Source organism: Oncorhynchus nerka, unplaced genomic scaffold, assembly GCF_034236695.1.
Source record: "Oncorhynchus nerka isolate Pitt River unplaced genomic scaffold, Oner_Uvic_2.0 unplaced_scaffold_906, whole genome shotgun sequence".
NCBI classification, from domain to species: domain Eukaryota; kingdom Metazoa; phylum Chordata; class Actinopteri; order Salmoniformes; family Salmonidae; genus Oncorhynchus; species Oncorhynchus nerka.
Genome location: NW_027040395.1, coordinates 247,411 through 261,941, shown reverse-complemented (window position 1 = coordinate 261,941; position 14,531 = coordinate 247,411). Strand labels below are relative to the sequence as shown.

Below are 14,531 nucleotides of genomic sequence, written 5' to 3'. Positions count from 1 at the left end.
ATAGTAGTCAGTCTGTCCATGTGGTAGTAGTCAGTCTGTCCATGTGGTAGTAGTCAGTCTGTCCATGTGGTAGTAGTGATAGTAGTCAGTCTGTCCATGTGGTAGTAGTCAGTCTGTCCATGTGGTAGTAGTGATAGTAGTCAGTCTGTCCATGTAGTAGTGTCTGTCCATAGTAGTCAGTCTGTCCATGTAGTAGTGAGTCAGTCTGTCCATGTGGTAGTAGTCAGTCTGTCCATGTGGTAGTAGTCAGTCTGTCCATGTGGTAGTAGTGATAGTAGTCAGTCTGTCCATGTGGTAGTAGTCAGTCTAGTAGTCAGTCTGTCCATGTGGTAGTAGTCAGTCTGTCCATGTGGTAGTAGTGATAGTAGTCAGTCTGTCCATGTGGTAGTAGTCAGTCTGTCCATGTGGTAGTAGTAGTAGTCATCTGTCCATGTGAGTAGTCAGTCTGTCCATGTGGTAGTAGTGATAGTAGTCAGTCTGTCCATGTGGTAGTAGTCAGTCTGTCCATGTGGTAGTAGTCAGTCTGTCCATGTGATAGTAGTGATAGTAGTCAGTCTGTCCATGTGGTAGTAGTGAGTCTGTCCATGTGGTAGTAGTGATAGTAGTCAGTCTGTCCATGTGGTAGTAGTGATAGTAGTCAGTCTGTCCATGTGATAGTAGTCAGTCTGTCCATGTGATAGTAGTCAGTCTGTCCATGTGGTAGTAGTGATAGTAGTCAGTCTGTCCATGTGGTAGTAGTGATAGTAGTCAGTCTGTCCATGTGGTAGTAGTGGTAGTAGTCAGTCTGTCCATGTGGTAGTAGTGATAGTAGTCTGTCCATGTCCATGTGATAGTAGTCAGTCTGTCCATGTGGTAGTAGTGATAGTAGTCAGTCTGTCCATGTGGTAGTAGTCAGTCTGTCCATGTGGTAGTAGTCAGTCTGTCCATGTGGTAGTAGTGATAGTAGTCAGTCTGTCCATGTGGTAGTAGTCAGTCTGTCCATGTGGTAGTAGTCAGTCTGTCCATGTGGTAGTAGTGATAGTAGTCAGTCTGTCCATGTGGTAGTAGTCAGTCTGTAGTAGTCAGTCTGTCCATGTGGTAGTAGTGATAGTAGTCAGTCTGTCCATGTGGTAGTAGTCAGTCTGTCCATGTGGTAGTAGTGATAGTAGTCAGTCTGTCCATGTGGTAGTAGTGATGTGGTAGTAGTCAGTCTGTCCATGTAGTAGTAGTAGTCAGTCTGTCCATGTGGTAGTAGTCAGTCTGTCCATGTGGTAGTAGTGATAGTAGTCAGTCTGTCCATGTGGTAGTAGTCAGTCTGTCCATGTGGTAGTAGTGATAGTAGTCAGTCTGTCCATGTGGTAGTAGTCAGTCTGTCCATGTGGTAGTAGTCAGTCTGTCCATGTGGTAGTAGTGTCCATAGTAGTAGTCAGTCTGTCCATGTGGTATAGTGAGTAGTCAGTCTGTCCATGTGGTAGTAGTCATCTGTAGTAGTCAGTCTGTCCATGTAGTCAGTAGTCAGTCTGTCCATGTGGTAGTAGTCAGTCTGTCCATGTGGTAGTAGTGATAGTAGTCAGTCTGTCCATGTGGTAGTAGTCAGTCTGTCCATGTGGTAGTAGTCAGTCTGTCCATGTGTATAGTAGTCAGTCTGTCCATGTGATAGTAGTCAGTCTGTCCATGTGGTAGTGAGTCAGTCTGTCCATGTGGTAGTAGTGATAGTAGTCAGTCTGTCCATGTGGTAGTAGTCAGTCTGTCCATGTGGTAGTAGTCAGTCTAGTCAGTCTGTCCATGTGGTAGTAGTGATAGTAGTCAGTCTGTCCATGTCTGGTAGTAGTCAGTCTGTCCATGTGGTAGTAGTCAGTCTGTCCATGTGGTAGTAGTGATAGTAGTCAGTCCATGTCCATCTGTCCATGGTAGTAGTGATAGTAGTCAGTCTGTCCATGTGGTAGTAGTCAGTCTGTCCATGTGGTAGTAGTCAGTCTGTCCATGTGGTAGTAGTGATAGTAGTCAGTCTGTCCATGTCAGTCTGTCCATGTGGTAGTAGTCAGTCTGTCCATGTGGTAGTAGTAGTCAGTCTGTCCATGTGATAGTAGTGATAGTCAGTCTGTCCATGTGGTAGTAGTAGTCAGTCTGTCCATGTGGTAGTAGTCAGTCTGTCCATGTGGTAGTAGTGATAGTAGTCAGTCTGTCCATGTGGTAGTAGTGATAGTAGTCAGTCTGTCCATGTGATAGTAGTCAGTCTGTCCATGTGGTAGTCAGTCTGTCCATGTGAATAGTAGTCAGTCTGTCCATGTGATAGTAGTCAGTCTGTCCATGTAGTAGTCGTGATAGTAGTCAGTCTGTCCATGTAGTAGTAGTGATAGTAGTCAGTCTGTCCATGTAGTAGTAGTGTAGTAGTCAGTCTGTCCATGTGGTAGTAGTGATAGTAGTCAGTCTGTCCATGTGGTAGTAGTGATAGTAGTCAGTCTGTCCAGTGATAGTAGTGATAGTAGTCAGTCTGTCCATGTGGTAGTAGTGAGTCAGTCTGTCCATGTGGTAGTAGTGATAGTAGTCAGTCTGTCCATGTGGTAGTAGTGATAGTAGTCAGTCTCTGTCCATGTGTGATAGTGTGGTAGTAGTCAGTCTGTCCATGTGATAGTAGTCAGTCTGTCCATGTGATAGTAGTCAGTCTGTCCATGTGGTAGTAGTAGTCTGTCCAGTGGTAGTAGTGAGTAGTCAGTCTGTCCATGTGGTAGTAGTCAGTCTGTCCATGTGGTAGTAGTGATAGTAGTCAGTCTGTCCATGTGTCTGTCCATGTAGTGATAGTAGTCAGTCTGTCCATGTGGTAGTCAGTCTGTCCATGTGGTCAGTCTGTCCATGTGTGATAGTAGTCAGTCTGTCCATGTGGTAGTAGTGATAGTAGTCAGTCTGTCCATGTGGTAGTAGTCAGTCTGTCCATGTGGTAGTAGTCAGTCTGTCCATGTGGTAGTAGTCAGTCTGTCCATGTGGTAGTAGTGATAGTGTCAGTCTGTCCATGTGGTAGTAGTGATAGTAGTCAGTCTGTCCATGTGGTAGTAGTGATAGTAGTCAGTCTGTCCATGTGGTAGTAGTCAGTCTGTCCATGTGGTAGTAGTCAGTCTGTCCATGTGGTAGTAGTCAGTCTGTCCATGTGGTAGTAGTCAGTCTGTCCATGTGATAGTAGTCAGTCTGTCCATGTGGTAGTAGTCAGTCTGTCCATGTGATAGTAGTCAGTCTGTCCATGTAGTCAGTCTGTCCATGTAGTAGTGATAGTAGTCAGTCTGTCCATGTGGTAGTAGTCAGTCTGTCAGTCTGTCCATGTGGTAGTAGTGATAGTAGTCAGTCTGTCCATGTGGTAGTAGTCAGTCTGTCCATGTGGTAGTAGTCAGTGATAGTAGTCTCTGTCCATGTGGTAGTAGTCAGTCTGTCCATGTGATAGTAGTGTCTGTCCATGTAGTAGTCAGTCTGTCCATGTGGTAGTAGTGATAGTAGTCAGTCTGTCCATGTGGTAGTAGTGATAGTAGTCAGTCTGTCCATGTGGTAGTAGTGATAGTAGTCAGTCTGTCCATGTGGTAGTAGTCAGTCTGTCCATGTGTGATAGTAGTCAGTCTGTCCATAGTGTGATAGTAGTCAGTCTGTCCATGTGGTAGTAGTGATAGTAGTCAGTCTGTCCATGTGGTAGTAGTGATAGTAGTCAGTCTGTCCATGTGATAGTAGTCAGTCTGTCCATGTGATAGTAGTCAGTCTGTCCATGTGATAGTAGTCAGTCTGTCCATGTGATAGTAGTCAGTCTGTCCATGTGGTAGTCAGTCTGTCCATGTGGTAGTAGTCTGTCCATGTGATAGTAGTCAGTCTGTCCATGTGGTAGTAGTGATAGTAGTCAGTCTGTCCATGTGATAGTAGTCAGTCTGTCCATGTGATAGTAGTCAGTCTGTCCATGTGGTAGTAGTGATAGTAGTCAGTCTGTCCATGTGGTAGTAGTCAGTCTGTCCATGTGGTAGTAGTGATAGTAGTCAGTCTGTCCATGTGGTAGTAGTGATAGTAGTCAGTCTGTCCATGTGATAGTAGTCAGTCTGTCCATGTGGTAGTAGTGATAGTAGTCAGTCTGTCCATGTGGTAGTAGTCAGTCTGTCCATGTGGTAGTAGTGATAGTAGTCAGTCTGTCCATGTAGTGATAGTAGTCAGTCTGTCCATGTGAGTAGTCAGTCTGTCCATGTGGTAGTAGTCAGTCTGTCCATGTGGTAGTAGTCAGTCTGTCCATGTGGTAGTAGTCAGTCTGTCCATAGTAGTCAGTAGTCAGTCCATGTGGTAGTAGTCAGTGTCCATGTGATAGTAGTCAGTCTGTCCATGTGGTAGTAGTCAGTCTGTCCATGTGATAGTAGTCAGTCTGTCCATGTAGTAGTCGTGATAGTAGTTAGTCTGTCCATGTAGTAGTAGTGATAGTAGTCAGTCTGTCCATGTAGTAGTAGTGATAGTAGTCAGTCTGTCCATGTGGTAGTAGTGATAGTAGTCAGTCTGTCCATGTGGTAGTAGTGATAGTAGTCAGTCTGTCCACGTGGTAGTAGTGATAGTAGTCAGTCTGTCCGCGTGATAGTAGTGGTAGTAGTCAGTCTGTCCATGTGGTAGTAGTGATAGTGGTCAGTCTGTCCATGTGGTAATAGTGATAGTAGTCAGTCTGTCCATGTGGTAGTAGTCAGTCTGTCCATGTGATAGTAGTCAGTCTGTCCATGTGATAGTAGTCAGTCTGTCCATGTGATAGTAGTCAGTCTGTCCATGTGGTAGTCAGTCTGTCCATGTGATAGTAGTCAGTCTGTCCATGTGGTAGTAGTGATAGTAGTCAGTCTGTCCATGTGGTAGTAGTCAGTCTGTCCATGTGGTAGTAGTGATAGTAGTCAGTCTGTCCATGTGGTAGTAGTGATAGTATTCAGTCTGTCCATGTGATAGTAGTCAGTCTGTCCATGTGATAGTAGTCAGTCTGTCCATGTGGTAGTAGTGATAGTAGTCAGTCTGTCCATGTGGTAGTAGTCAGTCTGTCCATGTGGTAGTAGTGATAGTAGTCAGTCTGTCCATGTGGTAGTAGTGATAGTAGTCAGTCTGTCCATGTGGTAGTAGTCAGTCTGTCCATGTGGTAGTAGTCAGTCTGTCCATGTGGTAGTAGTGATAGTGGTCAGTCTGTCCATGTGATAGTAGTGATAGTGGTCAGTCTGTCCATGTGGTAGTAGTGATAGTAGTCAGTCTGTCCATGTGGTAGTAGTCAGTCTGTCCATGTGGTAGTAGTCAGTCTGTCCATGTGGTAGTAGTGATAGTAGTCAGTCTGTCCATGTGGTAGTAGTCAGTCTGTCCATGTGATAGTAGTCAGTCTGTCCATGTGGTAGTAGTCAGTCTGTCCATGTGATAGTAGTCAGTCTGTCCATGTAGTAGTCGTGATAGTAGTTAGTCTGTCCATGTAGTAGTAGTGATAGTAGTCAGTCTGTCCATGTAGTAGTAGTGATAGTAGTCAGTCTGTCCATGTGGTAGTAGTGATAGTAGTCAGTCTGTCCATGTGGTAGTAGTGATAGTAGTCAGTCTGTCCACGTGGTAGTAGTGATAGTAGTCAGTCTGTCCATAGTGATAGTAGTCAGTCTGTCCATGTGGTAGTAGTGATAGTGGTCAGTCTGTCCATGTGGTAATAGTGATAGTAGTCAGTCTGTCCATGTGGTAGTAGTCAGTCTGTCCATGTGATAGTAGTCAGTCTGTCCATGTGATAGTAGTCAGTCTGTCCATGTGATAGTAGTCAGTCTGTCCATGTGATAGTAGTCAGTCTGTCCATGTGGTAGTAGTGATAGTAGTCAGTCTGTCCATGTGGTAGTAGTCAGTCTGTCCATGTGGTAGTAGTGATAGTAGTCAGTCTGTCCATGTGGTAGTAGTGATAGTAGTCAGTCTGTCCATGTGATAGTAGTCAGTCTGTCCATGTGATAGTAGTCAGTCTGTCCATGTGATAGTAGTCAGTCTGTCCATGTGGTAGTAGTGATAGTAGTCAGTCTGTCCATGTGGTAGTAGTCAGTCTGTCCATGTGATAGTAGTCAGTCTGTCCATGTGGTAGTAGTGATAGTAGTCAGTCTGTCCATGTGGTAGTAGTCAGTCTGTCCATGTGATAGTAGTCAGTCTGTCCATGTGGTACTAGTGATAGTAGTCAGTCTGTCCATATGTTCATAGAAATGTTGAAGACTTATTTAGTGGGTCTGATACGAGGCAGGGGCTTCTAACGGTTACAGAATAAAAAAAAGAAATTTGCGTCGCAGAAACCATGACGCCCTACCGGATGAGCTAAAATAGATTTTGTCCCGCTCCGAGCATAACGACTCAGAGATGAGATAAAATACATGTTGTCCCGCTCAGAGCATAACGACTCAGAGATGCCGTGGAGCCCCTGAGGACAACGAGCGTGGTGCTAAACAACCCCCAACGTCAGTCAAACAAAGGAGCTGCCACCTGAGTGGCACAGCGGTCTAAAGCACTGCATCACAGTGCTTAAGGTGTCACTACAGACCTGGGTTCGATCCCAGAACCAACAGAACTCTGCTGGTTGTCCTGGTAACAGATACCAGTGGGCAGATCTATTGTATTTGTTCAAACTAAACTACAGCACTTACTTTGATGTGTCAAATCCGATCCTTTCTTCTCTTCTCCTCCTCTCACAGTTCCACTCAGCCCCGTTGTTTTCCTGCAGTCCACCAGCAGCACAGACAACCTCTTCATACCCAGCAGTAAGGTGCTACCAGGAGAGGCACGACACATGGACTCCGGGAGGGTGGAAGGGCTAGCGTTGTCCTGGTAACCATAGAGGAGACACAGACACATATCATTATGGATGCTGATGTCACTGTTGTCATAAAATGCTCTACAGAAACCCAGCCCCCGATAGAGCAAGCTGTATGTTAGACCAGACCAAGCTGTACCATCTGGTGTTCTGATCTGGAGAGACTCTTCTCTGCCTCGTCAGCATCAGGATGTTGTTGAGGCTTCCCAGAGGATCCACGATAGTCATGTCTCTCTCCTGTGTGAATGAGAACATCAAACAGATGGTAAACTTATGATCTTCTATTGCAATCATAGCGTCTTACAAGAGGCATGAATATGTCTAAACAGAGCCAGAATGTCCACTTTCATCATCATTTTATAAAATATTGTTTATGATGTAATTGTAAAAGGGTCGTTCAGCGAAATGAGTGCGTTTTGTGTCCCTTTGATATTTAAGTAGAAATCATGCACCTATAGAGTTTTAAAGGTGTGTTATTGGATGAAGTGCAGTCTAATAGAACACATGGAGAACTCCATAAATCTTTACATTTAAAAGTCCCAAAAAATATATGTATCAATGGCAGATTGCCCCTTAAACATGTCCTACAGTACTGAACAACATATTCAAGTGTAGAACTGAAGTAGAATGCCCCTTTAAAACGGCATTGTGCCCCTGTTTTTAAGACAGTACTCACTGGTGTTAATCTGATCTTCAGTCTCCTCCTCTTTCACTCCCAAAACGTCTTCCTCCTCTTTAATTGAGAAAGCCTCATCTTCCTCTTTTACTCCAAGAGGTTCTTTCTCTTCTTTCACTACATTTTCTTCTTTTAATGTTATGGCATCTTCCTCCTTTTTGATTCTGAAACCTATCTCCTCTTCGTCTTTTACTCCAAAGGGTTCTTTCTCTTCTTTCACTGTAATATCCACCTCTTCTTCTTCTAACGTGACAGTCTCCTCTTCTTCCTTTTTTATTCTTAAAGCTTCTTCCTCTTCTTCTTTTACGATGATGTTCAGCCCTAGAGCTTCTTTCGCTTTCTCCATATTTCTTAGTGAGCTCATGGTCGGGATGTTAGCTAGCTAGCATTAGCTATTAGCCTAGTGCAGTAACGTTCTCAATTTAACAAATTGGCGCATTTAATTTAACAAGCAAACACTGACATTAATACACACAAGAATAGTCTAAAGTGTTCGGTTTTATGTTCGCCAGGAAACCACCGCGTTGGTTGAGTCAGAAGCTTTTTGTCGCTGTTGAAGAAGCCTCCAGTTCCGTCCACTAGATTATACGTCACGCAAGAAGCATCACCTGAAAGACGCACGTCGCCATCTGCTGACTGGAGTGGGTAACGCAGATTGGAAAAATCTCCACGACATCGTTTATTCTGGCAAACCATGTCATAAGAAGTCATTTAAAAACCATCAGATGCTATGTTCTTTCTTACTTCTTACAGCCAATTCTCCCCTCCAGGGCTGACCTGCCCATTAGACAGGATTAGGAGACAGATTGCCGATTGTAGCATATTCCCGAGCTAAATCGGCCAAGACGCATCTGCCCAAAAACAATGAAAAATAATCTCACCCAGTGGCATATGGGCTATTGAAGTGAGCAGCCAAATGAAGCAGTGGCAGATGGGTTCTCCCTGTGTAGAGCAAATGCCTCTTTGCCCTACTAGTCTCTAAAGTGCCCTTTTGGGTGGTGCTATAATTGGTATACATTTTCTGGGTGTAGTTGTAGAGGCTAAGTGAAAGTGAAAAAAAATACAACAAAATATAGCTCTCTCTCTCTTTCTTCTTCATTTTTAAAGAAATGTATTTGTTAAAAACTGCTAAACTATTGTCCTCTCTCTCTTTGAGTCAACTACTCACCACGTTTGATGCACTGCAGTGCTAGCTAGATGTAGCTTTTGCTTTCAGGACTAGATTCATTCTCTGATCCTATCATTGAGTGGACAACATGTCAGTTCATGCTGCAAGAGCTCTGATAGGTTGGAGGATGTCCTCCAGGAAGTTGTCATAATAACTGTGTAAGTCTATGGAAGCCTTGAGAACCATAAACCTCCTAGGTTTAGTATTGAAGTCAATGTACCCAGAGAAAGACGGAAACTAGCTGTCCTGCGGCTACACCACGGCGCTACCCTACAGAGTGCTGTTGAGGCGGTGCTACCCTACAGAGTGCTGTTGAGACGGTGCTACCCTACAGAGTGCTGTTGAGGCGGTGCTACCCTACAGAGTGCTGTTGAGGCGGTGCTACCCTACAGAGTGCTGTTGAGGCGGTGCTACCCTACAGAGTGCTGTTGAGACGGTGCTACCCTACAGAGTGCTGTTGAGACGGTGCTACCCTACAGAGTGCTGTTGAGACGGTGCTACCCTACAGAGTGCTGTTGAGACGGTGCTACCCTACAGAGTGCTGTTGAGACGGTGCTACCCTACAGAGTGCTGTTGAGACGGTGCTACCCTACAGAGTGCTGTTGAGACAGAGTGCTGTTGAGGCCTACCCTACAGAGTGCTGTTGAGACGGTGCTACCCTACAGAGTGCTGTTGAGACGGTGCTACCCTACAGAGTGCTGTTGAGACGGTGCTACCCTACAGAGTGCTGTTGAGACGGTGCTACCCTACAGAGTGCTGTTGAGACGGTGCTACCCTACAGAGTGCTGTTGAGACGGTGCTACCCTACAGAGTGCTGTTGAGACGGTGCTACCCTACAGAGTGCTGTTGAGACGGTGCTACCCTACAGAGTGCTGTTGAGACGGTGCTACCCTACAGAGTGCTGTTGAGGCTACTGTAGACCATCATTGCAAAACAGTGTGTTTTAATAAATTATTTGGTGATGTGAATATATATTTAGTGTATATTTTTTTTCATCTAAAAATGATAACTTTAATGTGAAACATGTTGTTTAAAAAAAAAAAGAATTTCACTGAGGACCGTCCTCCCCTTTCTCCTCTGAGGAGCCTCCACTGATACATTCATACCTAGGCCTGACGTTACATCACACACGACCATACTGCCAGTCATATTGCAGACTGCACATTATTGAAAGTGTACGAGCTAGCTGTCCTCATTCAATACCGCAAGAATCATTTATCTGTCCTCATTCAATACTGCAAGAATCATTTATCTGTCCTCATTCAATACTGCAAGAATCATTTATCTGTCCTCATTCAATACCGCAAGAATCATTTCTGTCCTCATTCAATACCGCAAGAATCATTTATCTGTCCTCATTCAATACTGCAAGAATCATTTATCTGTCCTCATACAATACTGCAAGAATCATTTATCTGTCCTCATTCAATACCGCAAGAATCATTTCTGTCCTCATTAAATACCGCAATAATCATTTATCTGTCCTCATTCAATACTGCAAGAATCATTTATCTGTCCTCATTCAATACTGCAAGAATCATTGATCTGTCCTCATTCAATACTGCAAGAATCATTGATCTGTCCTCATTAAATACCGCAATAATCATTTATCTGTCCTCATTCAATACTGCAAGAATCATTTATCTGTCCTCATTCAATACCGCAAGAATCATTTAGCTTTCCTCATTCAATACTGCAAGAATCATTTAGCTTTCCTCATTCATGGGGTGGCAGGGTAGCCTAGTGGTTAGAGCGTTGGACTAGTAACCCAATCCACTAAATAACAAAAAATGGCATATTACATACCAGTCCACTATGTTATCTCTACCAGTCCACTATGTTATCTCTACCAGTCCACTATGTTATCTCTACCAGTCCACTATGTTATCTCTACCAGTCCACTATGTTATCTCTACCAGTCCACTATGTTATCTCTACCAGTCCACTATGTTATCTCTACCAGTCCACTATGTTATCTCTACCAGTCCACTATGTTATCTCTACCAGTCCACTATGTTATCTCTACCAGTCCACTATGTTATCTCTACCAGTCCACTATGTTATCTCTACCAGTCCACTATGTTATCTCTACCAGTCCACTATGTTATCTCTACCAGTCCACTATGTTATCTCTACCAGTCCACTATGTTATCTCTACCAGTCCACTATGTTATCTCTACCAGTCCACTATGTTATCTCTACCAGTCCACTATGTTATCTCTACCAGTCCACTATGTTATCTCTACCAGTCCACTATGTTATCTCTACCAGTCCACTATGTTATCTCTACCAGTCCACTATGTTATCTCTACCAGTCCACTATGTTATCTCTACCAGTCCACTATGTTATCTCTACCAGTCCACTATGTTATCTCTACCAGTCCACTATGTTATCTCTACCAGTCCACTATGTTATCTCTACCAGTCCACAATGTTATCTCTACCAGTCCACTATGTTATCTCTACCAGTCCACTATGTTATCTCTACTGGAGGAGCAGTCCACATGTTATGACTCTACCTGAGTGAGTACCACTCCTATGTGACCCGGGTCCAGACTCTACTGGTGAGTCCACCATCCTATTGATGACCCGGGTCCAGTCCACTATCTTATACCACCATCCACTATTGATGACCCGGTCCAGACGGTCTGATCTACCAGTACCACCATCCTATTAATGACCTGGGTCCAGACGGTCTGATCTGGTGAGTACCACCATCCTATTGATGACCTCCAGACGGTCTGATCTGGTGAGTACCACCATCCTATTGATGACCCGGTCCAGACGGTCTGATCTGGTGAGTACCACCATCCTATTGATGACCCGGGTCCAGACGGTCTGATCTGGTGAGTACCACCATCCTATTGATGACCCGGGTCCAGACGGTCTGATCTGGTGAGTACCACCATCCTATTGATGACCCGGGTCCAGACGGTCTGATCTGGTGAGTACCACCATCCTATTGATGATCCGGGTCCAGACGGTCTGATCTGGTGAGTACCACCATCCTATTAATGACCTGTGTCCAGACGGTCTGATCTGGTGAGTACCACCATCCTATTGATGACCCGGGTCCAGACGGTCTGATCTGGTGAGTACCACCATCCTATTGATGACCCGGGTCCAGACGGTCTGATCTGGTGAGTACCACTATCCTATTGATGACCCGGGTCCAGACGGTCTGATCTGGTGAGTACCACCATCCTATTGATGACCCGGGTCCAGACGGTCTGATCTGGTGAGTACCACCATCTGCATGGTCATTGTAATTGCTCTCAGGATGTCCTGTAATTTCTCCCAGGAACTCTGAGTGAGGGGGTAGGTGCCAAGGTTGAAACAGCAGACGATTGACTATTTCCCTAAATAATATTACAATATCATGACCCTATGGTAACAATCTGCAATATGTGTTTCATATCTAGCACATGTTGCAGAGTCGCAGGCGAGCACCCAGTTTTTGGGCCCTCTGTCTGGAACCTCTGTCTGTACCCTCTGTCTGGGCCCTCTGTCTGGACCCGGTGACAGTCCACTGAGTGGTGGACCCTCTGTCTGGGCCCTCTGTCTGAACCCTCTGTCTGGGCCCTCTGTCTGGGCCCTCTGTCTGGACTCGGTGACAGTCCACTGAGTGGTGGACCCTCTGTCTGGGCCCTCTGTCTGGGCCCTCTGTCTGGACCCGGTGACAGTCCACTGAGTGGTGGACCATTTATTCTCTATTATGTTATGGGCCCTTATTGGTTAAGCTGTCTGAAAATGTAAGCCTCTGTCTGGGCCCTCTAAGTCTGGGCCTTCTGTCTGGGCAGGTGACAGTCCACTGAGTGGTGGACCCTCTGTCTGAGATGTCATTCTGTCTGGGCCCTGGTGACAGTCCAACCTGGCTTTTAGTGGTGGACCAACTCTGTCTGGGCCCTTGAATTGGTATTGGCAACTGGGCCCTATCACAGTCCACTGAGTGGTGGACCCTCTGTCTGGGCCCTCTGTCTGGGCCCTCTGTCTGGACCCGGTGACAGTCCACTGAGTTGTGGGCCCTCTATCTGGGCCCAATGACAGTCCACTGAGTGGTGTGACCTCTGTATTCCAAAATTTACCGACACCCATTGGATTGGTAACTTCCTCATGCCAGCTCCACCAACAGTCATCACCCAGCTCCACCAGCACTCTTCGTCACCCAGCTCCACCAGCACTCTTCATCACCCAGCTCCACCAACACCCTTCATCACCCAGCTCCACCAACACCCTTCATCACCCAGCTCCACCAACCCTTCATCACCCAGCTCCACCACCCTTCATCACCCAGCTCCACCAGCACTCTTCATCACCCAGCTCCACCAACAGTCATCACCCAGCTCCACCAGCACTCTTCGTCACCCAGCTCCACCAACACTCTTCATCACCCAGCTCCACCAACACCCTTCATCACCCAGCTCCACCAACAGTCATCACCCAGCTCCACCAGCATTCTTCATCACCCAGCTCCACCAACAGTCATCACCCATGTATTAGACTAGTGTCCAGAAACCTTCCAAACAGGCCCATGGTAGAAGATTCCAGAAACCTTCCAAACAGGCCCATGGTAGAAGATTCCAGAAACCTTCCAAACAGGCCCATGGTAGAAGATTCCAGAAACCATCCAAACAGGCCCATGGTAGAAGATTCCAGAAACCATCCAAACAGGCCCATGGTAGAAGTGTCCAGAAACCTTCCAAACATGCCCATGGTAGAAGATTCCAGAAACCTTCCAAACAGGCCCATGGTAGAAGATTCCAGAAACCTTCCAAACATGGTAGAAGATTCCAGAAACCATCCAAACAGGCCCATGGAAGAAGATTCCAAACATGCCCATGAAACCAGAAACCATCCAAACAGGCCCATGGTAGAAGATTCCAGAAACCTTCCAAACATGGCCCATGGTAGAAGATTCCAGAAACCATCCAAACAGGCCCATGGTAGAAGATTCCAGAAACCATCCAAACAGGCCCATGGTAGAAGTGTCCAGAAACCATCCAAACAGGCCCATGGTAGAAGTTCCAGAAACCATCCAAACAGGCCCATGGTAGAAGTGTCCAGAAACCATCCAAACAGGCCCATGGTAGAAGATTCCAGAAACCTTCCAAACAGGCCCATGGTAGAAGTGATCAGTAAGTGACTTTTTAGACCTGAACGCCAAAACATTCAGGAAATGGCAGTTCTCACCCATTTTGCATACTCCTCCCTACCATGAGACATCCATGTCTTCTTCACTGAAATAGATAAACAGTTGAGTTTAATATCAATAGACTTTATGTGTTTTTAGATCATTTATGTTAAAGGTAAAAACAATTTCTTTGTCTTAAAAATGGTGAAATAGTTTGTAAGTTTTCAAAAGAGATCCAACTCAACCATTGATCTTTTCCAGTGATGAAGAAAGACATGGACGTCTCAGGGCGGGGTATGCAAAGTGGGTGAACTTTGACCTCCTATCTCTTGTCTAATAAATCTGACTGATCAATTCTTGGTATATAGTTGGGAGGGGGGGGACATATTGCAAAAATGGATAAAATCACATTGGAACTTACTCTACCGGGTGTTTGTGTGCTTGGTCCTTCAGTGGGTCAACATTGTAAACAATGTGCGTGGCTATACAAATCAAATCAAACTTTATTTGTCACATGCGCCGAATACAACAAGTGTAGACTTTACCGTGAAATGCTTTACTTACAAGCCCTTAACCAACAGTGCAGTTCAAGAAGAAGAAGTAGACTAGATTAAAAAGTAATAATAAAAACACAATAAGAATAACCAGGCTATATACATACCTACACAATAACCAGGCTATATACATACCTACACAATAACCAGGCTATATACATACCTACACAATAACCAGGCTATATACATACCTACACAATAACCAGGCTATATACATACCTACACAATAA

The 14,531-nt window shown here is 45.1% G+C and overlaps 1 protein-coding gene across 4 annotated transcripts in view; it reads right to left on the bottom strand.

The window, feature by feature from the left end:
• The window catches only part of LOC115115149 (zinc finger protein OZF-like), a 32,626-nt gene that overhangs the window by 16,125 nt on the left and 1,970 nt on the right, over positions 1-14,531 (bottom strand). For 2 of the 4 annotated variants that reach the window (XM_065016698.1, XM_065016699.1), the window contains exons 1-3: positions 7,449-9,219; positions 6,912-7,009; positions 6,606-6,783 (exon numbers count right to left, since the gene is read on the bottom strand). In XM_065016698.1, the coding sequence (XP_064872770.1) occupies positions 6,606-6,783; positions 6,912-7,009; positions 7,449-7,812 (640 nt within the window). In that variant the 5' untranslated portion in view covers positions 7,813-9,219. Of the gene's footprint in view, positions 1-6,605; positions 6,784-6,911; positions 7,010-7,448; positions 9,220-14,531 lie in introns of those variants that run through there. The other 2 variants (XM_065016700.1, XM_065016701.1) reach the window with 1 other exon arrangement.